Source organism: Achroia grisella, unplaced genomic scaffold (genome assembly GCF_030625045.1).
Source record: "Achroia grisella isolate CSIRO2021 unplaced genomic scaffold, CSIRO_AGI_Agris_v1 utg640, whole genome shotgun sequence".
NCBI lineage: Eukaryota > Metazoa > Arthropoda > Insecta > Lepidoptera > Pyralidae > Achroia > Achroia grisella.
In genome coordinates this window covers 3,472,398-3,498,025 of record NW_026712977.1, presented here as the reverse complement: position 1 = coordinate 3,498,025, position 25,628 = coordinate 3,472,398, and the positions used below count along the sequence as shown (strand labels likewise).

Genomic DNA, 25,628 nt, shown 5'->3' with positions numbered 1-25,628 from the left:
AAGATATTACAGAACCATAGCTGAAAAGTTTTAAGAACTATAAAATACCTCTAATGACTATATGAACACGTACCACTCTCGGTCCCAACACGTGCTAACACCTCGGCTTGTTTTGTCAATAATTTTACACGTTGCACGTTAGCTGCCACCCAAAGTAGATACGAAATATAATTCATACCACATTCCTATATCTTTGAAATGGGGGGCGTGTGAACAACTTGGCATAACTTTGAAAGTTGAAAATAGAACGCGTTATTTCTGTAATAAAATTTTAATCAACTAGCCAACTATCTTAATTTCTATATTTCATTTAGAATGTGAAATACGATCTAATTAATTGATTATAAAATAACCCTATGAACTAATGACGTCTGTGTATGATTTAAAATAATAAAAAATTGTGTTTATTGAAATACAAATGAAACAAAGTGATCTTTTTAATAATGAATAAATTAAGTGCTAAAGAAAAAGCGGAGGCACGCGAGAATTTTGAAAATCAGCTACGATACGCATTTGTGCAATATGATAACAACACAGAAGATGATGAAGAGAATACTGAGGTACAGTAGTGGCCAAGTTTTATAATCTATAAATTTATTAATATTATAAAAATCCACAACATGAGACAATTATTAATAATGATCGATTAATAATTAATAATGGAAGTAATAAGGATACACTTATATTAAATTATCAGCATTCAGATCATACCTAGGAGCAATTAAAGGTGGCATAGTAATGGTATACAGTCATTGTGTATCTCATGTGCTACTTTAATTCACATTTATAAATATAACAAAATCTGATATATAATAAAATCTGCGTGGTAAATTAACACAAAAATATTCATTGGGATGCAGTAACGACAATATTAATCTGTATATTCATTAATCATGAGAAAATGTACAACACAATATACAACGAATTTAAATTATATTTTATATTTAAGTAGTATAAAGAGCCTTTAAAAACAGTTGTAAAATTTATCAGAACCAAGTTAAACGAATCTTGAGGTACAATTTAGAACGTCCACTGTTGTGAAGCCGTGAATTAACTTTGCTAATTGAAAGGTCAGACATATTGATTGATCGTCACCTAACCGATACGTCTAATACTGGCTATATACGATGCTACGAAATTATCTACATTGCCAACCAGATGGTATAATATAGGGTGAATAAATGTCATATATGTAAATATATACATAATAAATTAAAATGTTGCGTACTTATATATTTAAATCTGTTGTCACTTTCATAACTATTAACTTAACTTTGACAGGTACTATAAGGAATCGACAATTTACAATTTACTAAAGTATTTTTCTAAAAAAAATAAATTGATGGATCGCTGAACAAATAGATATTCGAAATTGTATTTTGTCAATTCATTTGGTCTGTCCAAAATATAATCTCTTATAAAAATATAAATTAAATAATAATGAGGACAGAAATTATTTAGCTTTAAAACGAACTTAATACTACTTACTTACAAAGCTTCTATCCAGCCACTGTCAACTCTGATTTTAAAGTGGAGCCATCATGATTCCATTCTATTAAATTAAATACAATATTCAGATTGCTATCAGTTCCTATCTCATTTCTATTCTCAATAAAAAGAGTTAAACTTTCATTACGGCCACGCAATGGTAATCTGTTTGTAAGAAAATTACCCTATTCTACGTAATATACCATCGAACATGTCATGGCATGGAATTGACACGAATCAGTTGAATACTTGGAGAAAAAACATTCCGATACCAATCCGCGAAAGACGCGGAAATGGGTTAGTGCGTTTTCGCCCGCCCATTTAAGTTTTTAATCCGTCACTTTTGTTGTTTTGTTTTTTTTAGTTCATTAATTAATTATAATAGTTTGTAATTATGTATTGTGAGAGTCGTTTTTAGCGCGTGATTTTAGATTTTCCAATTGTTTTCAAATTAAATTTGTCAAGATGAATCCGGACATGAAGGTAGGTAAAGATAAATATAATTCAGTTTATAGTTAATAGGATACTTATCAACTTCAGTTATGTGGAAATTTTACAATGAAGTAAAATTTTACAATAAATATTTAAGTATGTACCTCCTTTAGATTTTGCAAAACATCTTGCAACACTTATGGTGTTGCAAGATGTTTTGCAAAATCTAATATGAAAAATTCTAATATGAACGTCTAATATGAAAAATTATAAAAAAAAGAAATTTTGTAAAATAGTCACAGGCTGTTTGTTACCTAGGGAAAACACAGGTCAGGGTCATTCACACAAGGCCCGTCTCTACTTTTACTTAAATAGTTTCATGATTAAAATAAAATATAGGTAACTATGTAATAAAATTATGTTATATATATCTATTGCTTTTTATAGTATATATTTACTTTTCTATTCCTAAGAAATAAGAAATGTAATGCTACAAACATGTATACCTATATAGATTACATACTATTACCACAGACAAGATAATATTACAGATATTACCTACTAATAAATACCTACATATAAAATCTTACATAATTTTAACTTTATTTACTTTAATGAACGTTTAAATTTCAATTTATTTATCTTATTAGTTTCTAATTTATAGAGTCTAATTTATTTATCTTGTTAATTACATTTTGATTATTAACTTATTTATTAAGTTAATAATCAAAATGTAACTAACTGGAATGGCTACTATGGCTACTCGGCCCTCCTCCTAAAACTTCTCTCGAATCACTCTATCTATTAAAAAAACCGTGTCAAAATCCATTGCGTAGTTTTAAAGATTTAACATACATAGGGATAAACAGCAACAGTGACTTTATTTTATACTACCTATGTAATGATGATGATGATAAATAATATAATAACGCTGTTAATCGGTTGGTGATATGTATATATATTTATATACATAACATAAATCTTCCGACATTTTATTTAATTTTAATACATTACCTATAGTCCTCATATAATACCTCGGCTTTAGAAATATTACAAAACAAAGATTTCATGCGGAGCTCTATTCCTCAAGTACCTACTAGTGGTTGGTTACAAGCGTGACGTTGTCATCGTGCGACAAAAATAATAGTAAAACTTTTTGATACACCGCTTTCGTGCAAAATGTCACTAATAACGAATGATCTTATCGTTCTACATGTGAGCATAAAAATTCTGATGTGTAAGCTAGCGCTGGCGTCTACAAATATTTCGTACAATTGTGGTTAGTCTTGCCATTTCTTTTGCACGCATTCAACGATTTTATCGTTTAAATATTGTATTATATTATTCCTACGCACTATAAAGGAGTTCGATCAGTTTACGAATAGTATTGAAATGACTGTCACGTTTTTTGTGCATTTCTAAAAGAGTCATTAAGCGGAATTTTGTGGGGTGTTATTTATTTGCCAAAATGGATCTGACTGTGCTTGGTAAAGCCATCAGTAATTTTGTAAGTTTGGCGATATTTTTAAGTGCTATTTCCTAATAGATTAATATTATCTACATAAGTATACTAATATTATAAAGACGTAATCAAGCTACGAGAAATAGCAGCGGAGCTGCAATGAAAAGTGTGGCTAAATAAAATTCATTAAGACGGCGCTACGTAAAAGTTGCGCAAAAAAAATATGAAGGATTTGTTCTCCTTTAAATGTTAATAATGTTATAAAAATATGTCTCTTTTAAGATTAACTCATTCCTTTTTTATGCAATTAAAAATTTCGTTTAAAATTATGCGTTATTAGCCAACGTGTTTTTATAACGTATAATTTAGATAAAAAAAACATATTTTAAGGGCTCTTATTATGCCAATCCTACTGATAATCAATTAATTTTAACGCCAAATATTATTAAGATCTGTCGGACATTTAATTCTGAATAGGTAACAGACAGACTGATTTTAGCGATTATAATATTTATTTCTGCAAAGCATGGCTATAACTTTTATAAGGATAGAATATAGTAGTCAAGTCGACATGTCGACGAGTATAGCAATTTAGCTATCAATTTTGGCCACGCATGGTATCACATGTATTTAAGTAGATGTCGCAATGATTGTAGATTAATGAGAAAACAGATTTTGTTAAATCCGTTCTCTCTTCTGGTTAAAGTAAACTTGAAACCTTTGCACCGATTTGACGAAAGACTATTATATTATGTTTTTATATATTACACAAGATTTATCTACACAGTTATGTACACCTGGGGAAAGACAGGGTAATACACGAGTCACATAACGGTTAGCTTATAAACTTCACCATAATAAGCAATTATTATTATCCGTTAGCGGGAAACTGTCGTCGTCTTTATCTTTTTTTTATAATGTTCTTAATCACTATTGATTAAGAACATCTCATAAGTAAATTCCGGATACATTATGTACGTTAAATAAAATTGCTAATGAAGTGACGTAAAAAAAATGACATCCCCTAATTTTGACGCTTTGAGAAATAATCAGTCGTCATATTTTGAGGGATGTTGTAATGCATCTAAAAGAGAATATACGAGTATCATCGAAGCTTTAAAGTTAATAGGATAGACATAGGAGTATTCCATAAAATATTGACTGAGCCAGCTTCCAATGCAGACAAGTTATTGTTCTGGGTCTGATTTTATGTTTTTTCATTTTTAATTTAATATATGTACGATGTGATTGTCATCGTCACATTTTGTGTACAAAAATACCAAACGAAAAATAGAGAGAATAAAATAGTGATATCCGTATTCGTGATACAATTGTGTCTTATTTTCAAAATTCTTCAAGATCGAATCTAATTTACAATAGGTATTACTGTAGATACACTACGCTACGCTACGATACATTTCTACCTTTATTTCCCAATATTCATATATAAGAATGTTGGAAATCATATCATATTGGAGTAATATTTGTATATTACTTCAACTGTATAATAATTGAATAATATTAGTATAACGTATATATTTTTCAATAAATTTAAGTTCTTAAATAAAACTCTGATCTAGATACTGTTATAATACACAGAAGTTCGTTAAATATATACATAGTTCGATTGAACTTAATGTAACGACTAAATCAAATGAAGTTCTAAATGGTCTGACTAAATGTGTGTAAATTTAAGAGCAAATTGATCGATCCGATATCGATAGACACTTGAGGTCAACTAGATAGCTACTGCATGCATGAAATAGAACGAGATAGAGATATTTTCGAAATAACGCTGTTTGTGTAGCAAAAGGAAAATAATATTAACGATAGTAAGGAATTAACTTATGCCCAGTGAAAACAATAAAAAAATAAATAAATACATGTATAAAATGGCTGTAAACGTATAAATACGTATTGGAAACATAAATATACATACTCAAATAATTAAATAGATACAAAATAATAATATTTATAGCTAGATTCAAAGAAGAAAAGTCTTATGATTCTAAAGGCCTTAACGAAGCGGTTTAGCATACGTTTCTTTCAATGAAGGCTCATTGGAAGTAAGGTACAAACTACAAGGTACAAAAAAGTTGCTTGGAATTATACTAAAATAATTAATTAACTATTTCGGTTAGTTATTTATTAACTATACGTAGTCCAAGCTTTGCTTATAATTTAAAACTAGATCGCTGTGTGAATTATACTGGAATTTTTATTTCTGTTCTGTTTATTTTTCAAAGTATGCTGTTCTGTATAAAATGAATGTTTCAAAAAACTGATTTTAAAATGCCTTTGTAAAGTATACAGTTTTCGTGTGGCTAAATGAATATAAATATGTATAACAATATTTATAATTAACCATTATAACTAATGGCAGCAGTAGACACGGAGGACGAACGACCGGTGACGTAGCATGGAGATTACAGAGAAAGTCCCAGGCGGTATACTAAAAGGCGTGGCAGGCGGCAAACACTGCGATTTTTATTAGTCAAATATTTATGGAACTTAATGAAAAACAAACATGAAAAGTACATTATTTTTATTTCTATTAATACAATAATGTTTTATAAATATTAAAGTAAATAAATTTATCAATTATTAAAATAATATATAGATATAAGGTTTGATTGAACCTTAAAATAAAAATAATTTTTCGCGACTGCTAATTAAGTTCTGAATTTATATCTTCGGTCTTCTATGGTTCTACCAGTTCTACAGTTCTTGTAGTACGTTCATTTTCAATGTATTCGATCGCTCGCAACCTCTTCGCCTTTATGTGTCCCTGGTACTTTAGGCAGCAAATATGGTTTTTAGGCCTCGACAAACAATATTTTGTTGATGTTGCCAGCAATATTTTGTTGTTTTGTGGTCTTGCTAAAAAACTAATACAAAGTATTAGTTTTTTACCAAGACGTAGTACAATGGTACTACTTATTAGGTGATGTAACTAACAAAGAACGAAGTTTCATCAAAAGCGAAATGACTAACATTGGGACCTAAATGGTACCTTAGAGGTCTTCGTGACAACTTTCATTAGTCTAATTTCATGATGTAACATAATTAATCATAAGAATTGTGGCTATGGTTCTTTAATAAACCGGCGCGTCGTTGTTATTATTTACACGCTATCTCGTCTATATCTAATATAAGGATACTACAATAATATTTTTAGTTGTCATCACAAAAACCAATATTTGTATTGTGCGAGGAATCTAATCCGTAACCATCACAAGTATTGAGGTGTGCTAAACCGCTAAACCACTATCTACTGCTATAGTACATAATAAGGAGGGGTTGTACAACCCCTCCCACTTTCCGAAAGCGGTCCCAGAAAGCTACTCGTTTATAGAGTAATCATGTCCTCCCCCACAATTAAAAATTATGTATTGGAACCATTACCATGAGTTGTTAATAGAAATTACTCCGAAATACCTACAATGAATATTTACTGAAAATTATTAGACGTGCAAATGTATTGCATATACATATACTGAACTTGAATTTTAAAGGGTTTATAAATTACGAGTACTATGTTTAACTACTGCCATAGATTGTATATGAAACAGTATAAAAATATTAATTAAAAATTTTATAAAGCAGAATATTACAGTAATTACCATTTTTTTAAATTTACCTACTCTGTAAATTACAAAAACGAAATAAAATTAAAAAATCATTACACCATTATAGCTAGACAATGACCTGCTGTTCACAATAGGTACCTATTTATAACTTGGCGCCTTACACCATGGGATATTAATCAACGACAACCGGGTTGAAAACATTGCGTGCTACCTACAGGATTAGTACAAGCAAGTGCGACGCCGTACCACCCCCTTCCCTTATAATGACACTCTCTACTTGTCCGTTTAATTTGCATATTACAACAATAGTTTCGCCTATTCTTGTGCAGCGTTTGTCGCTGGATAGTTCTCTCGTGGAACGTGAGGCAATACAAGAAGGCAATAAGTCAACTGAAAACTTTTCAAAGACATCCAAGGCATATATACAACAAAACGAAAAATTTCTCACGCTAATACCAGCTATCGTTCTCGAATGTTTACTGTAGCAGAAATTTTAAACATGTCGAGACAGTAGGTTGTATTTCACAAAGTAATAGCATCGGTTTTGGAGTTATCAAATTTATATAATCACGCGGAAGTTAATACTCTAAAAGACGTTTAGTAAAAATGTTTGTCCAAGGTATTAAGCCTGGGTCGAGTGAGGAAGAAGAAGAAGATATTATGGATTTGCTTCAGGTCTGCTTAATATCACCGTCATGAATATTTAGTACGTCCTGAGTTATCCGCTGTAGTCTTTCAAACAAATCAGAAAAAATATTAAAAAAATATACGTAAAAAAAGTCTAAAAGAAAGTAATTGAGGCGTTCTTTTAAAAGAGTAATTATGTTTTGTAGAAAAGGCGAGAAGAATGCGAGCGCAAAGCGAGAAGGGGGGAAATGGACCCCAGGTTGGAGTTCACATTCCAACTTCTGATAGACGGCACAGGTTTACCACGGCATGCTATAATGGACCATGTTTTCGAAGGGAACATGGTGAGATCCAATCTGACTAAGGTAAAAATTATGTATGTACATGAAGTGTCTGGCTCAACAATGTATGATTTGTTCTTCTCAGTTGGATGACATCAATCAGTTATTCCTCCCGCACATGAGAAATAAACTTCTCTGGTATTATCAAGATGTGGAGGAAGTGGAACAAAGATCACAGGGTGACGCTGGTAAACCTCGACAACAAGGCCAGGGGAAGCAACCACCTCCTCAAGTTACCTTGAAGAAGAAGCTGTTCCTATCAGATGGCTGGGATGTGAGATTTACAGGAATATGTATTTACATGTTTAGAATTAATGTCAGTAAACAACTCCCAGAAGAAGGATTTCATAAAGATTTGTTAGTAAATTTAGTAATCATATATATGTAATATCATTTCAGTTATTATTATTGTTAGTAAAGAACTTTGTACATTTTGCCTTTCTAGATTTTGTGGTATTTTAAACGCCGAAAAAGTAGGATTAGTGACGGCTATAGAAAGAGTAATGGAACATGTATATATGAACGCGCTGGCACATCCTAGTAGTGATGGTGATGAAGACGAAACCAAATTTCCTATAGTGAAGAATCAACTGCTGCCGGGGTTGAGGTCCTTTTGCAGTGCGTTGAAAGGTCAGTTGTTAGTTCACTACATGTTAAACTAATGCTTCAATGGAATATTCAAATGATTTAAATAGCAATTATATGAATTGTACAAAATAGAGCACTATATTAATTTCGTTCCATAGTATTCACATAATAAATTAGATTGTTAACATTATATAACTATTTGCAATTGCGACAGTATGCGAGGATGTCTGTAATCAAACAAATTTATTCGATGATGGCCAAGCGCATATGGTAGATATTCAAGATCCCAGTGAACTAAAAGAAATGACTAAGAATCCCAATACAATAACTATGTTGGAGGATCGTGTAACCGAATGGATAAAGAAAGTAATGGAGGTAAATAAAAATGATGACTTTTAGCAAAGTAATTTGCATTTGATTTATCAAATTATTGTACATTTTTGCATATTCTTTCTTAATTTCTTGCTTATTCTTCTTCTAGAGAGTCTGCGTTCCTAATGAGTGATAAAGTAAAAAATAAAATTTATTTAAAAGTGTTTTATTTAATAAAGATTATTTATTCCTTTCTATTAGATACTGAGTGAAAGCGAACAACTTCGACGAGAAGTGGACTCAAGCGGACCTCAAGATGAACTGGAGTATTGGAAGAAGAGAGGAGCTCAATTCTCACAGCTAGTCTCCTACTTACAAGTACGTATATACAAATCTATCAATTTGTACTGTAGCATAGTAATTGCATACAGTATAGCAACGCTGCTCTGTTAATTATGTTTTATTAGATATATAATGTTTAATTAATTATAGAGTGGTTATGCAGTTTTTTTAGAATAAAAATTTTATTGTACAATTATTAAATAACAATTTTAAAAAATGTGTACACTAATTCTAGCAGCTAGTTAAGGCATTTTAGCAAACACTAATTATTCTATGTAAATATTATATGGTAATGTTTTTGAATGAAATAAATAAATAAATATAAGATTTCCTCTGATAACCTTGAATGATTGATATCGTTATATACGATTATTGTTGTGTCATTCAATATCACAATAGGACAGTAGGCTTTGAGTTTTCTTTCCGGCAGTATTAAAATGTAATAATGTTGTAGGATTCAGAAGTTCAGCTAACGCTAACGTGTCTCCAACTATCAAATTCCAAAGTCATAAGGATTTGGCGAGATACAGACCACAAGATAACGTTTTGTTATAATGAAGCCAAAGACAATGCCAAATTCATTCAAGCCATGGAAAAATGTTGCCATTCTCTGTATTTGGATGACCCAGTCAAAATTAAAGATTCCATACTGAGCTTGTTGCAAACAGTCAGACTGATTCACAGCGTATCACAGTTTTATAATACTTCAGAGAGGATTTCTTCATTGATGGTGAAGGTAAGTTTATATTAAAATTGCTTAAAACGATTCTTACGTTGTTAGTTAAAGATCTTTATTTAACTTGTCTATTCGTTCAATATCTAAATCTATGTGACTGTCCATTTCTTATTTTTTTCTCCTTATTCTTATTACTTCTCATTGAAATATAATCAAATAAATAAAACAATCAATATAATCAAACTCATTTACAGATTACGAACCAAATGATTGATACCTGCAAACAATATATAACGTGTCGATTCAAAGAGACCATATGGTCACAAGATCGACCTGTAGTTAGAGAAAAATTAATCCACTGCATCAACCTTAATAAGACCTACAGAGAAACCTATTTATTTGTAAAGAATCAACCATTTCTACCTAACACGGAGCAATTCAGTTTCTCAGAGAATTATGTTTTCGGTAAATTCGACACGTTTTGTAAAAGGTTAAACAAGATTATCGCTATATTTGACCTTATGGACGATTACAATAATCTATTTGAGAAAAGAATGGAAGGATTACTCTTGGGAGAAGGTAAAATATCAAATTTGTTTACAATAATTAGTTTAGGTACTAATATTTAAGAAAATATATTACGCATTTATTTTCAAGTTAAATCTAAGGTAAACTTTACGTAAAGATATTAATATTTATTTATTAAACATAATATTAGTTACTAATACTATTACTGGGAAATAATAGGAATATAATCCTTATAAATTACTTTTTCTGCTTACGTTGCATGCAGATTTGGAAGAGGCCATGCATACATTCGGAGAGGCTAAGAAAGCAGTGACTACGTGTCAATACGACTACCTAGACTATAGAAACAACGAGTTTGACAAAGACTACCGGATATTTGAGGAAAAGACAAATGCACTTCGCGAATCAATAGGAAATACAATAGAAATTAACTTCTCAAGCGTATGGGAAACACCGCAGGGTATTAAGTTCCTGACTAGATTTGAAAAAGTAAGTGACCGTTTAAGAAGCATATATATTTCTGTTGTGTTTAAAATATTAATATGCATATTTACTAGCTATAGAAGTGACAGCTATTTGAGAAATAATTAATGCTACCCATTTCAAATTTGGAGTAATATAACTGCTTTAGATGATGCTTTAGCTATATGTATGTGTGTGTAATGATACATAGCTTTAAAAACATGCATATAATATGCAGAAAAATTCACAAACAGATGCATACAGGCTCTATAATACTATCTCGGAAGTTTTATTTATAGTAAGCTAAGACAAGTAGCGTTTAAAGATGTGGATAAATAATATTAGTATTCATTACGATATACAATCATAATACTTTTGTTATTACAGGTTAGTCAAAAAATTCTAATTACGAAACTGAGTGAAAAGTACGACCGAGTACTGCGGTATTGCGAAAAGGAGGTGGATAAAATAATGAAAATGTTTAAAAGACAAAAAGAGGATCCACCGCTACCTAGAAATTACTCGCCAGTCGCAGGTTAGTACGGTATATATAAAATTAAAAGAAAAGAAAATTAAGAAGTTAAATTTTTTTATTGGTGACTATTCTATTCGTGACTACATAATTGGCTAAAACTTTCGATATATCTCGTAAATAATGCATGTTCTTGGATAATACATATAAAAATATTTTTGTATGACACGACAATGTTATTCGTGTCTTATATCGCATTATAATACTGCAAAGGGAAACCATCACTGTAATTGTTTAATATATATATTCAGTATTTTTTTATACTTGCTTTGACGACTAATATGGAATGATAATAGCCTTTACATGATACACTGTATCATTTTTTATTTATATGAATCACGGTAGATCGTAGTAATGTTATATTTTAAAATAAAATTACGTTTATTAATTTGGTTTAGAAATGTTTGTAGAACTCCAAGAAAGATTTAGAAGTGGTGAGAAAATATGAAAGAATGAAAAAATGGTATGGAAAATACTAAAAAATAATTTTATCTTCGCTTAGAAACGGTTCATTCTTGGTCCATTCAGTTTATTTCGTAACAAAGCTTCAAAGTACCTTTGATAGTTCTGAGACGGAACAGAATTCGTGGGGTCAGATATACAAAAGATAAATATATAAATAAAGTGAAAATACAATAATTTGTTACTAAATTGTATTGTACAATGCAGGTCGTATTAAATGGTCGCGTTGTTTGATGCACAATATGACTGAAACTGTGGAGAGTGTGTGTGCTCACCCGGTGCTGCGCTCGCTGCCGGCGGCTGCCGACATGATGCGCAAGTATACCAACACCAGGTCGCTCATACACAACTACGAGGAAACCATGCGAGCCGTCTGGATGAATCAGAATGTGAGTGTTAATATCATACACCGTGATAGACTGTACAAAGTCGTCTGCTCACATACCTTTACCCTATATATTTCTTTGTTTAATATTTAAACTTTATTGTACACACACATAGGAAAAATAAACAGTGATATAATAAATATAATATATGAGTGAGCTTATCTCTAAAAAGAGATTTCTTCCAGCAAGCCTAGAAAATGTTATAAGATTTTTAAATGGTAAGCAGTATTTTTTGTTGAGTTAGTAGTAAAATTATTGTGTACGTAAACATGAAAGCTTCGTCCTCCAGGTAACTCATAAAAGGGAATCACTTGACGACTTTTTGTTTACAGGCTGACATATTCTGTCTGTTTACTGTCATTCCAGTAAAATAAAAAAATCGGTTTTAAAGGCAAACATAGGCTTTTAATTTCCTGCTTATCGCTCTATAGTCTTTGTATGGCAGTGAGGAGGTATTTCTGTTTATACAAAGCATGCTCTCGTAGATGTTATTAAACGATCCTGCCTTGTACAAACAAATAAGAGATAGAGAAAAATAATAAGCGGGCTAACTGACATCTCTATATAGAAACCTAAGGTCCACTTGTACCTCTTGAGAAAGCTGTTGATGTACTATATCTACTGTAATGCAGCCATTATGTAACAGTAAAAGCATCTAATTTAACAAATACATACAATACATTAGATGACGGCGAAAAGATGTTTGTAATAATATAAATTATATTACATTTCTAAATTATGGTTCATGTTTTAACGGGGAGGTTGCATGTTTTTTAATTTAATGAAGTAGAATACTTGTTTACATCATTGAAAAATACTACGGTATATGTCAGTAGATTCTGTATTCCTAGTAGTCTGCCTTAATGTTAGGTTATGTATAATAAATTGACGTGTAGCCGCGACGGTCTTTACAAAATACATCGATACAAAGTTATGTCTGCATAGCATAAGTAGTGTAAAATTTCGATTATTACTTGAATGTATAATTTTGACTTTATATTTTATTAAAGTTATGGGACGTGGACGATAGTTTAAGCAACACATTACTGAAGATCGACGAGAGTGGCTGCATCAGCGTGAACTTGGATCACGCCATCAAACTCCTTATCAGGGAATCCGACTGCCTCGTCAAGATGGGCATACAACTACCTATCGTGTGCCACTCTCTATACGCAAAGAAAAATTATTTTACACTTATCAACGATTCCTTACAGGTTATTTTATTATTATTAATATACATTTAAAATTTGTTTTCTTTTATTATACGTATTGTATATTTGATAAAATAAATGTACAGTGGGTTGATAATAATTAATATTATCTGACTGCCGCAAAAAAAGTTTTTAGGAAATTTGTTTGTACTATCTTTGATTAGGTTTGTCATAATCTTTATAAGAAATATAAATTATTGTATTTCTGCTATGGGTAAGTTAGTTATACTGCGTACATAGGTGAAAGTTCCTAGAAAACAATACGTTATTCTTATATATTTTTTTCGTTATGTTTACAATTCAATCTGTTTTAAAATTTGGCAAACATATATTGGGGATGGCAATTGATATGGATATATTAATAACTAAACTATTTATCCGGTTGATTATTATATCTTATACATCTCGAATCGCGGACAATGGTATATTATGTGGTTATAAACATTTACCTAAAAATTGTTTTTTTCTAATTGAGTGTAATATTTTTGATAACGTTGCGTAAATTTTGTAAGATACAACTCTGTTAGTGTTCTTTGTTCTTTAGTTTCTTCTAGAGGACTACCTGCGAACAGTTCGCCGTGTAATGTTGGAAGTACGTCCTCTCTTTCTGCCACAAGTGGTCCGCCTTTCTTCACTCCTGCTTCCCGGTCTTCGTTCCGTGAGCTGGACCAGTGAAGACTGGCAGGAATTCATCGACCGCGCAAATGCGGCCATCAAATGCTTCGACGTTCTCGTAACTAGAGTCCATGACATATACACGAACAGAATAATTTACGTCTTGTCTGGCATGCAAGAAGTAACACTGATATGTTTACCAGGTAATAATGTTGAATAATAACTTTTTAATTCAAAATAAAACCTACTTTCGCTAATGGTTTAGACTGGCGTGGATCAATGAAGATATGATAAGATGAGCATGAGGTTAGGTCAGTTAGCCTATAATGACAAATTCACACGGAGTTTATCAAGAAACTAATTATACTATTACTCCCTAAAATTAGGATATATAGAATATATGATTATACGATAGATTATGTCGTATTGTCCAGCGTTATTATTATTATATATAAATATGTATTTCTTAAATCTTTTGCAGAAGAAACACCTTGGTCCATGGATGAATTTATAGATATCGTCGAAACGGGGTGTCGGTATGTATTCCATTGTACATACAATGAATATTAATAAATAGTGACTTTATCTTAGTAAAATGGATTATATGCAATCTACAAAAGTACCTAATGAAGAAGCAATATAATTTTAGGGGATGCTTTATTCACCTGTGTGTTTCATGTTCTTCTTTATTGAGAAGAATAGGCACATACTGCTGACGGCCTCAGTGCTCTAGCGGTTTAGCACACCGCTTTATTTCCAATGGTCGCAGGTACGATTCCTCGTCCCATGCAAACATTTGCATTATTTGTATCGATCTGAGTGTTTTCTTTGTATATTATGAATGTATTAAAAATGGTATTTGTATCAGTTGTATATATAGCCTAAAAACACAAAATCTGCTTAGCTTAAGACTAGAAGAATGTGAATATCCACGGTTATGATTATTATAAAACTGAGGCACTGACTGTATGTGAATGTTACAGTACAATTTCTAATGTACATAACGCATCAGTAATAAATATCATTATCATTACATACTATAAAACAAAGTCGTTGTCGCTGCCTGTCCCTATGTATGCTTAAATCTTTAAAACGCAACGAATTTTGAAGCGGTTTTTTTTAATAAATAGAGTGATTCAAGATGAAGGTTTATAGATATAATAATGCATGTACACCCGTGCGAATCGGGGGAGTAGCAAGTAAATAATATACTGAACAATCAACAGGAATGCGTGTGTTGAGTTGAATCGTAAAAGTCTAATGGTGGAAGAAGCTGTAGAAGAGGTTTTGGATCTCGTGAAGAAAGCTGCTCAGCAAATTAAACCTACCGAAATCAATCCGGACTTCGAGTTCCTAATTGCCGAAGGTTGATAAGATACTGAATATTACTTATATGCTTTCTGGTTCAAAATATACTCAATACATTTTTAACGTATCTTTTAATACCCGATTGAACCCGATTAAACTATTTATTAAGACGAATCACATTTGCTGAGGATATTAGAAAAAAATAATAAAATAATTCAATCTATGAATTACGAACATATTCAATTTCTATGACAGGCAGGTATATTGAGAAAAAATATTATTTATTTGTCGTTATAACATATTACTACAAAAAATAATTATATTCTACTTTTCTCCAATACTATTTATCCTTTTTCAAATTGTATAGTTATTAACTATTAAAATCAACGAACGATCAAATGTATCCATGAAAAAATGGATATACAATTTGAAAACGGATATATATTACATATATTCTTAATATATTCTTCAGACGAGACCGCGGGAGGCAGCGGCACAGCCTCTTTAGCAAATGAATCAACGTCCAGCGGTCAGCAGGACTGGTCAGCTGTTTGGGAGTGCTTCGAGAATCCGCATAGACTTCTCTCCACTCCTGCTGGTGGTTTATCAAAAGGCATGCAGGTATAGCAAGTAGCTGAGACCTAATACTTTATATTCTGCTGCCAGGCGATTCACAGATATTTTGTAAAATAAAAATAGAAACAATATTTCGTATACGTCATAGTATAATATTTTACAATACCATACGTTATCTTCTACAACGAATTAAAGTATGATGTACATATACTAAATAATATTTAGTCAGTTGTTATACATATAATATAACATTGCCGTTACGATGGATCAAGGTTTTGACTATCACTGGATACATTCTACGAAACGGCGACAGTACTATGATTATGCAATCTTAGTGCGAAATATAGACAAATCTCAATAATATACGGGAATGCTAGTGCGAGAAACCTTGTATAGGTAATACAAGGATTTGTTCTACTGAAATTGGTTAAAATCGAATTAGATATGTATTAGGTTAGATAGTCAAATAAAACTTTAATATGCGACGTTTTTACCTCTTTACAGGAGGATAAATTTTATGTTTGTTATATTCCAATATAAATAAAACAAAATCATAATCTTAAAACATTTTAAGCTAAGAAGTTATACAGGTACGAACTGGCAAGCTCAACTATGTATAATAGTATTTAATATGTATTATATGAACATTGTAGGAAATGGTGAAAAATGCAGTAAGCGAAATGAGAAGATACTACAGCCGAAAGGTGGTGGATGTTTTAATCAGGGTCACACGTAGGGCACTGGACCTAATCATCAAGCAGTTTTCTACGGAGCCAGCCGATGATGGTAAGTTCTAAGACCAGATATTTAATCTTCAATGTATAATCAATATATTGAAATGCACACGGAGTAGCCCAGGCCTAAACCTTTTCGGTTGCAGAAAAAGTGCCTTATAACTTATTTATAGAAATGTAAAAAAAATATTTCTATTTTAAATAAAGTAATTAGTGGTGTCTGGTTGATTACTAATACTTTGTTAATACTATGAGCACCTATCATGTTTTGATGTTAACAATATCTATGTTTTCCAATAAGGAATCCGATTTCAACAAAATACCTTGCTGATGAAACTTATTAAACTTTAGTTTACTCGTAAACTTTTGTATATGTACGTACTGAAATACCCTCAGTCTATAGTTGACGTCATTAGTCTCAGATCGTGACGCTGCTTGTATTTTATTACAGCCTGGTAGTTTGTCGATATTTACCCCTTGTTCTCAAATTTTGAACATGCGCAGTAGTTATTTACTCCACGTGCATTTCCTATCCCTATATATAAAATTACACCGACAATTATCAACCTTACGACACACGTTACGTTGGTACAATTTTCAGTCTTAATATAATACCTAGAAGGTAAATATTAGATTATAGCGAACAAATGATGGTTTTTAAAACACCTCTAGTGTTTATAGGAGCCTGGTATAAGTGCGGACAAAAATTTCGTATTCAGCGGAATATCCGTTAGTGTTAAAGTTTATTTTACCCTAAAATTGAAAATATTGTTGTGAAATTCCTACTAGTTCGGAAAAGTCTGAATGGGTTTCCGAATTGATTTTCCAGCTGAGACATAACTTGGTCTCCGCTTTTCCGGAAATGAGAGAGAACTAGAATTACCTCTATTTTTTTCTACAACAACACTGAACATTTCTCTATAAGCGCTATATTTTCCTGTAAACCTAGTATGTCGTCTAGTTGCTTCCTTGTCCTAGATATTTATTGAACATGCGCAGTTCTGCGTCACAGAGAACGCTTACCTTGCTGTACTTAATAGTGTTGATGATTGTACTGCACATCTTTATTTCTTACACCATAAGGTTCAAGTTCTCAAAATATGGAAAATTGTTCTCTTCATAGTTTCTACAATCCTGGTAACAGTGCGGGTAAAAATCTGTTGCCGCTCGCGTATCGGAGAGAAGTAAAATAGCCGCAACTATTAAATTAATTAATATAAAATGTCCCGACACTGCAATATTCATAAAATATTCCTAATAAAATATAATAAATAGCCTGTTATACTTAAGGATTTTTAATTTTTATGTGACAATATTCTATAACTATGTAGAATCAAATTTTCATTTTATTTTATTCTGTCACTATGAAGTATGAAACTATAAAATATTATTAATTATTACTATGCAAAGGTATGAGATACATATATTTTTCAGATTTAATATTTCAATTCAAAACAATATAAAATAACTTATAACTAATTGAAGTTCATATTATAATTAAATTAAATTATAAGTTTGAAACATTATTAAAGTTATTATTTATGCGTGCGTGTGTCAAATTACATACGTGTCATGTTTTTATTAATTTAATGTATTTTTATGCCTAATAACTAAAATATATTAGTTTTTGCACTCCTTCTCAATATAAACTATAAGTGGCCTAAATTTTATACTCCTCCGTCCACGCAATAGTCGTAAAAAGAGATATTAAGTTTTTGAATAATGTATTAATATAGTGATAACTTTCATGTTGATTTGCGACAATAAACAGATGTTCAAAAGAAGCCTATATTTCTGCTGCACGCTGCGCTTATGATACCGAACGTATCTGTTAAGCCAACGTTGGAAGAAATCCAAGACGCACTTGTGCTAGCCGGAAAGCACATCTCGGGCTTGTCCAAGGGCGTCGCGCAGTGGACTGGTGGCAAAACTTCTAGGGTAAATACTCCTACATATAGAATAATTCAATAATTTTTACAACACTAATAATACATGTAACATTATCTAAATTGCACAAGAATAAAAACACAATTGCCAATCGTAGCAGTTTATCAAAATCGGTATATGTTTATTTACATTAATTTAAAAAAATATATTGTCATCAAAAATAAACATATTTATATACGTGAAAATAATAAAATTAAGAACCCCTAATATCTTATATGTGTATTTACTAGTTGTTACTCCGCGTGGAATTTAACTTTTTTGTTATTAAAATAAATAAAATTTCTAAAATAAAAGTAGCCCAAGTTACTTCTTTTAACAGCTATCTGTGAGTATAGGTCCCTTCAAATTAGTCCCCCTCAAATTGTTACAGTACAAGATCAAACAGACAGACATACAAACATTTTCACAATATTTTTGAAGTAGTTACTGTATATGTATATATATATATATATATATTGATATGCATTTAAAGAAAAGCTGTAAATAAATAAGACTTCAATGTTATTTATTTGTACAGATATCCAATTAACCTAAATTATATGCCAAGTTAAATCAGTTATCAATTTTTATTAAAAAAAACTATTAAATAGAAAAAAAAACAGTACAAAATACACGATTCTTGTCAACATTTTTGGAATGTTTCATCTTTTTTCTTCACTTATTTACACTGTAACTCCATAATTATGGCAGATAATGTTACTTTATGTAGTAGGTGTATATTAAATTAATTTATTTTTGTATTTTTACTCTTCCACTGTGTGATGTTAATTGTATTGTGCTATGTTCAAAAACCTACACTATTCACTTGTGTATGACTGTGACTTCGTCTGCAAAATCGCCGTTACCGTGTGCTCTCATGTTCCCATATTTATTACTTGCTAAACACTCGATGTCGCTTAATTTTACTTTCAACCTCACCCTTGGTTTCACTGTCGTCTTTGAAATCCTTCACTATGCTTGTTCCCCCTTCGCCTTGTTCGCCAAATCCATGACCAGGTTAGCTGGAAGAAATTGGCGGGCCCTCAGTCCAACCAACTGCTAGAAATAGTCACGCAGCTTGACGAACAGGTCCAATCAGTGTCGGTACCTATGGCCATGGCGCAAAAATCCTTGAAAATGATGGACGCAGCTAAAATTAAAAGAAAGAAGCATTATAGACTGGAATCAGAAGAGAAGCCCACCTTCCCTTTTCAACAGAAGAATTTCTATAGTCACGTGATGGATAATAAAGAAATAGTAAAAACACTATCTTTGTTGTCGACATGTTCACAAAATATTAAAACGGTGAGTTATTAAATGAAATCATTAGTAGACGCTCCAATTGTATTTCTCATTTGTCACGATTAAATTATTTTAAATTTTCAGGAATTAAACACGCTAGTAAAACGTTGGCGGCCGTATCACTACTTGTGGAAATGCGAGAAAACTTTACGTCAATTGCTAGCGTGGCATCTCAATGATTTTGAAATAGCTCTCAAGAGGCACAGCGAGCTAGATGCCAAATTGGCCACTGAACCAGATGTGCTGGTCATTGGGAACTGTCTCGCGGTGTCCACTGAAAAACTAAAGCTTGGCCTTACAACTGAACTCAAAAGTAAGGCATTTTTTTATTACATTTGAAATGTACTGTCCGATTCGGTTTCGCATTAGTGGAAATATCATAAAGCAAAGATTATGTCTCATTTATTAGTACCACTTCCGTCAATATTTTAACAATTACAAGCTCTAAGTAGAACTTCTAATAGGTCAGACATATTTTTTATATATCAATATATAATTTAAATGTATATTTCTAATAATGTTACTATTCCATACTTTTAACGTTGGTTAATTTACCTGGGAACTACAATATAGGTATATTGGTATATTAAAAATGTCGTAATGCATATACTTATAATTTTGTATAAACAATTTATAAACACGTTTACGTAGTAGTAAAGTAAAGTAATTAGAAATTAATAATTTTATACCAACTATTTCAGATGGCACCCACAGAATAAGTCAAGCCATGCGTAAAAAATACAAACGAGAAATGGATTATGTTTACGCAATCATGAATGATCTGGAAAGAAAGCTTGAACGACCGATCAGAGATTTAGATGATGTCCGTACAATAATGGAAACCCTCAAGAAGATCAGAGAACAGGAAGTCGATATGGAGCTGAAGATTGACCCCGTCGAGGTAACACGGTTACTTTTATTTTTTAGTACCTAGGCCTTAGCCTTAAGAAAACCGAACTACGAAACCATGTACTAACAGTTGTAGACTAAATATATACTAATAGTATATAATCTTTTTTGATGATTGTATAGACAATTATTAAATTACATTACATTATAAAATGGATTAAAACATTTTTTTTTACCATATTTTAAAATTCTATTCAATACTATATATGTACAAAAGTACACTATTAATACACTATAGGCTGTCTCAAGCGATCCACGCTGCTAAGCAAACAGCAAGCGGCCACGCAACGCAGCTAGTTATCGATTTAAAAACGCAGAATTATTTATTAATATTGAAGAGTTAATTTAAAAATCATTTTAAAGAAATGCCTACCTATGTTTCTATATAACTGTGGACAATTAAATAAATAAATAACACCATATGATATATCTCCGAACCGCCCATAGTCACTCGATACAAGATGTATTTATTCATGCAGGTATAATAGTGTCATATTACGGAGGGGTTTAAATACTTATTTTTATTTACCTACATATTTATACGTACGTACGGCCTACATATTTATTTTTATTATCAGGCCTACAAAATATACCTCATAAATTTCCTAAAAATCAGACAATCGGATGAGTTCTATAACAATGACTCGAGATATTTATATATTAGAATATATATAATATGTTAATTGACGATTTCTATCATTACAGGAGGCCTTCAATATAATAACGCGATATGAACTACCAGTAAGCAAAGAAGATCTAGACCAAGTAGACAACCTTCGTTACACTTGGCAACAGCTGCAAGCGACCGCGCTCGCATCTCATGTTCAACTTCTCGTAATGCAGCCGCAGCTAGAGGAAGACCTCAGAAATAACCTGGACAGGTTCAGGGACGATAATACAGACTACTGTCACGAATACAGACACGCTGGTCCGATGCAGTCGGGCCTCACGCCAAGGGAAGCGTCCGATCGCCTGATCCTCTTCCAGGTACAAAAGAAATTCTTTATTTCAAAGAATAGAATAAGTTTTATTGTGGCGGTATTTACGTCGTCACATTATATATAATAATAATGTAAAACCTTAGTACACCGCTTAACGGATGGTGATGAAGATGGTGGCGGTTCCGAAACCTCGCACGGTGCAAGCATTTGTATTCATGGATATGATTGTTTGTATCGGTCTCGGTGTTTTCCATGTATGTCATGTATGTACTGAAAAAGATATCATTTGTCTAGTACCTATAACACAAACTTTGTATACAGGTGTATATTATGATATATATATATATATATCATATAATACAATATATATTGTAGTTATTGAATACTAGCTTGCTATCAATGGCAAATATATATTTATACTATATAATATTAATGTTGGGAACCAACATTGCCTTCTGTATTCTAACATTCTCTTCCGTTTATACCGACTTGTAGACCGACCAAAATATAATATACGTTTTTTCCGAAGCGCCTCTTTCAATCAAACGACAGCGATAGCTTCCCACAAATCAAATAACATACTTAATTTCATTACTAGAATCGATTCGACGGTATGTGGCGCAAACTTCAAACGTATCAAAGTGGCGAGGAATTGTTTGGTCTACCGCATACGGAGTATCCAGAATTGGCACAAATTAGGAAAGAATTGAACCTGCTGCAGAAACTATACAAGTTGTATAATGACGTCATCGACAGAGTCAGCAGTTACTACGACATACCCTGGGGCGAGGTCAACATCGAAGAGATCAATAACGAACTCATGGAATTCCAGAATAGATGCCGCAAACTGCCTAAAGGGTAAAAGACTGTATAATTTTAGTCGTAATGTTCAACAAAAATTATTAGACTGTATGATTTGCCAGTCCGCTTCTGGGTAAAATATTACAACTACTATGTAATATTATCTTATCTGTGAAAGTTTAAATGTAATTGTAATTAAAGTGTAATTAAGATTTATTTAATATATAATAGAATTTATTCAAATCGAGTTAACATGTGAGATTTTCGTTTTAATACAGTGTTTGTCATGTATCGGAAACGATTAAACCATCAGAAAGTCCGTTAGCTTTGTTAACAATACAATAAAATAAAGAAAAAAGTAATTAGAGTTCCCGAACCCAATTTAGATACTTTGTGCACTCTGTTCCTTCTTACCTATTGCTTGAAAGAAAATTTATGACTTAGATACATTTTTCATATGATTTTCATTTTGTATTTCATATTTTAGGTGACCCGCACAACTTCGTCCGCGTCACATTATACGCTATTTGCAATATTTTTCACTTACAGTATGTGTAGAAGTTTGCTTGATAAATAAACTGTTCAATAGAAATCAGAAAATCAGTCTGTCCGTAGAGCCGGAGATTATCTGCAACATTCCAACATTACTTCTTTATAATTTTAAAATGAGTACAGATTTCTTTAAATAAATAATATTTATATTATACACTTTATTGTTATTGTACTAAAGGTTAAAAGAGTGGCCGGCCTTCTTTGCTCTGAAGAAAACTATAGATGACTTCAACGATATGTGCCCTCTGTTGGAGTTGATGGCGAATAAAGCTATGAAACCTCGTCATTGGCAGCGTATCATGGAAGTCACTAAGTACAACTTCGAGTTAGACAATGAGGACTTTTGTCTCAAGAATATTCTAGAAGCTCCGTTGCTGCCGAACAAGGAGGATATTGAGGTAAATTACAACTTTTTTTAAGAATGTTACTATTTTTTTACCCACATATACCTAATTGTCTCTGCACATAATCATTTAAACTAATATTATCAAGAGCAAAATCTATTTTTTATTTAAATATCATCGTAAGTACGTGCGTACATTTATGTGTATATTATTTATATTATAACATTAAGCAATGTGATACAACATTTACATAAAAAATGTGAAATTAAATAAATACGTACATTATTTACCACTGTTTTCACAGAAAATCAGTTTTTGGGTTTTTATTGTTATTAGACAAAAAGTTGAGTATTACCATTTCGATAGCATATAGGAATTGTATTTATTAATTTAAATACCTTATAATAAATTGTTTGTGGTATCCGCAAAGTACCATTTTCTTTTTTCCTTCACTGATACACATTTTCAAATATCTGAAATGCATATATCATCCAAACAGAACAGGACGCTCTCTTATAATTTCTGAATTCCTAGTAACATAACCAGCAAATTGTGTCCGTGGCTGGCCTACGTTGCAACACTTCTATGGAAAGTAAGAAAGGGTCTGTGGGAAGGCTATTTAAAAACGGTTTCAGGGTACTGGGTAAATGGGGGTATTAGGTTCTATGTCTGGCATGGTATTACAGCAGTCTGTAATATAAAGTACTACAAAATTTAGATTAATGTTACCGAAAATATGTTCCGAGAATACATTTTTTCTTCAGGGTGATATAATTTATATATAATAGTATCTTATATTGTTATTTTAATACATAAATATATGATAAAATATAGTTTTTTTTCTCTTCTTTTGGCTCTGGCGGTTTATCTTGCCATTAGCCAATAGTAATAATTATTTTTTATCAATTCCTATTGAATATTTGGAATAGAATATTCACATTGTTTTTTATTCATCGACTACCTTTACAAATTTATATACTCTGTAATACGAGTATAATAATTTATTCGGAATCTGTATTTTTATTCGCACCAGTAGGATACTAACTAATTCATGGTATTTGTCGATAATTTATCTCTGGGCATTTTTGAGTGGAATATACATGTAAGACGAGATAGAAAGAAAACACATAAAAAATTATATTCTAACCTAAATAAATGTAGCAAAAATATACAATGACAATTTAAAACACATTCAAACTTAATACGAAAATAAATATTATACAAATTATAATTAAATAGTCGTAGTTAAATGAGAAATATATAATTAAGATAACCGGATGTCTAAAATTAGTAATATTTAGAAAACATCTTTTTTCAATAAATAGCACAAACTCCTTTTGACCATTATTAAAATTTTTCCAAGTGCACAATTTTTTTTTTATTGAGATAGATGCCAACGGAAACACTAAGAACGACTGAAAAATATCCGCAGCTGAAGTTGCGTGCGAATTTTGCGGATTGCGGATGAAACTTACACGTGAATTTTCCGCTGCTATACCAGGAACCGAGAACATTAAAGAGATCTCGCGCGGATGTAAAGCCCTATTTATGTAGTGATTGCCGTTTTAGTATTTTGAAATAGCTGTTTAAGACAATAAATAATATGTTATTTATTATACCAGTACCAAAATGTAAATAATGCCCTAGTTCATTTCTTTTATATTTCATTCACTTCATAAGTGAATGTAATGACGATGTATATAATCTTCGAAATATAGATATTTAATAAATCTTTAGCATTCTTACTGAACATTTAATAAATATGTGTTAATACGTACTCGTAATTCAGATTTCCCTCAATAAAATGAAAAAAAGATTTAATCTGGCAAAAATTACACATATAAATTTGCAAGTACATGTTTAGCTGTGAACAGATAATAAATAGTTGAAAGTTTATTTACTATCAATTTACTATTTACTACATAAACCGTATACCTAATTACAATTTAAATAAGATAAAAAATATGTATTACTAATTTTTTAAATCATTGTTGTAGCCATAACAATAATATTACATAAAAGAAATTGGAATACATATAAGCATTCATTTGTTTTTAATTAAGAATACCTACTAGTGAAGCCTTGTCAGTATAAAATAATTGCTTTTCAATTTTATAGAATGCACATGTGAAAGAGGTTATTTATTGATTTATGTCACGTGGTCTAAATCGTAATGCGCAT

General features: G+C 31.3%; 1 protein-coding gene across 1 annotated transcript in view; it reads left to right on the top strand.

The window, feature by feature from the left end:
* Positions 1 to 443: 443 nt before the first annotated feature.
* The window catches only part of LOC131849111 (dynein axonemal heavy chain 5), a 45,791-nt gene continuing 20,606 nt past the window's right edge, over positions 444 to 25,628 (top strand). The window contains exons 1-24 of the mRNA XM_059199104.1: positions 444 to 560; positions 7,806 to 7,943; positions 8,026 to 8,297; positions 8,386 to 8,570; positions 8,743 to 8,903; positions 9,102 to 9,218; positions 9,637 to 9,918; positions 10,113 to 10,437; positions 10,652 to 10,875; positions 11,236 to 11,383; positions 12,050 to 12,231; positions 13,239 to 13,442; positions 13,984 to 14,257; positions 14,536 to 14,590; positions 15,281 to 15,420; positions 15,835 to 15,983; positions 16,592 to 16,724; positions 18,444 to 18,610; positions 19,688 to 19,903; positions 19,985 to 20,213; positions 20,602 to 20,801; positions 21,515 to 21,796; positions 22,349 to 22,608; positions 23,282 to 23,501. Of these exons, the coding sequence (XP_059055087.1) occupies positions 444 to 560; positions 7,806 to 7,943; positions 8,026 to 8,297; positions 8,386 to 8,570; positions 8,743 to 8,903; positions 9,102 to 9,218; positions 9,637 to 9,918; positions 10,113 to 10,437; positions 10,652 to 10,875; positions 11,236 to 11,383; positions 12,050 to 12,231; positions 13,239 to 13,442; positions 13,984 to 14,257; positions 14,536 to 14,590; positions 15,281 to 15,420; positions 15,835 to 15,983; positions 16,592 to 16,724; positions 18,444 to 18,610; positions 19,688 to 19,903; positions 19,985 to 20,213; positions 20,602 to 20,801; positions 21,515 to 21,796; positions 22,349 to 22,608; positions 23,282 to 23,501 (4,680 nt within the window). The remainder of the gene's footprint in view (positions 561 to 7,805; positions 7,944 to 8,025; positions 8,298 to 8,385; positions 8,571 to 8,742; positions 8,904 to 9,101; positions 9,219 to 9,636; positions 9,919 to 10,112; positions 10,438 to 10,651; positions 10,876 to 11,235; positions 11,384 to 12,049; positions 12,232 to 13,238; positions 13,443 to 13,983; positions 14,258 to 14,535; positions 14,591 to 15,280; positions 15,421 to 15,834; positions 15,984 to 16,591; positions 16,725 to 18,443; positions 18,611 to 19,687; positions 19,904 to 19,984; positions 20,214 to 20,601; positions 20,802 to 21,514; positions 21,797 to 22,348; positions 22,609 to 23,281; positions 23,502 to 25,628) is intronic.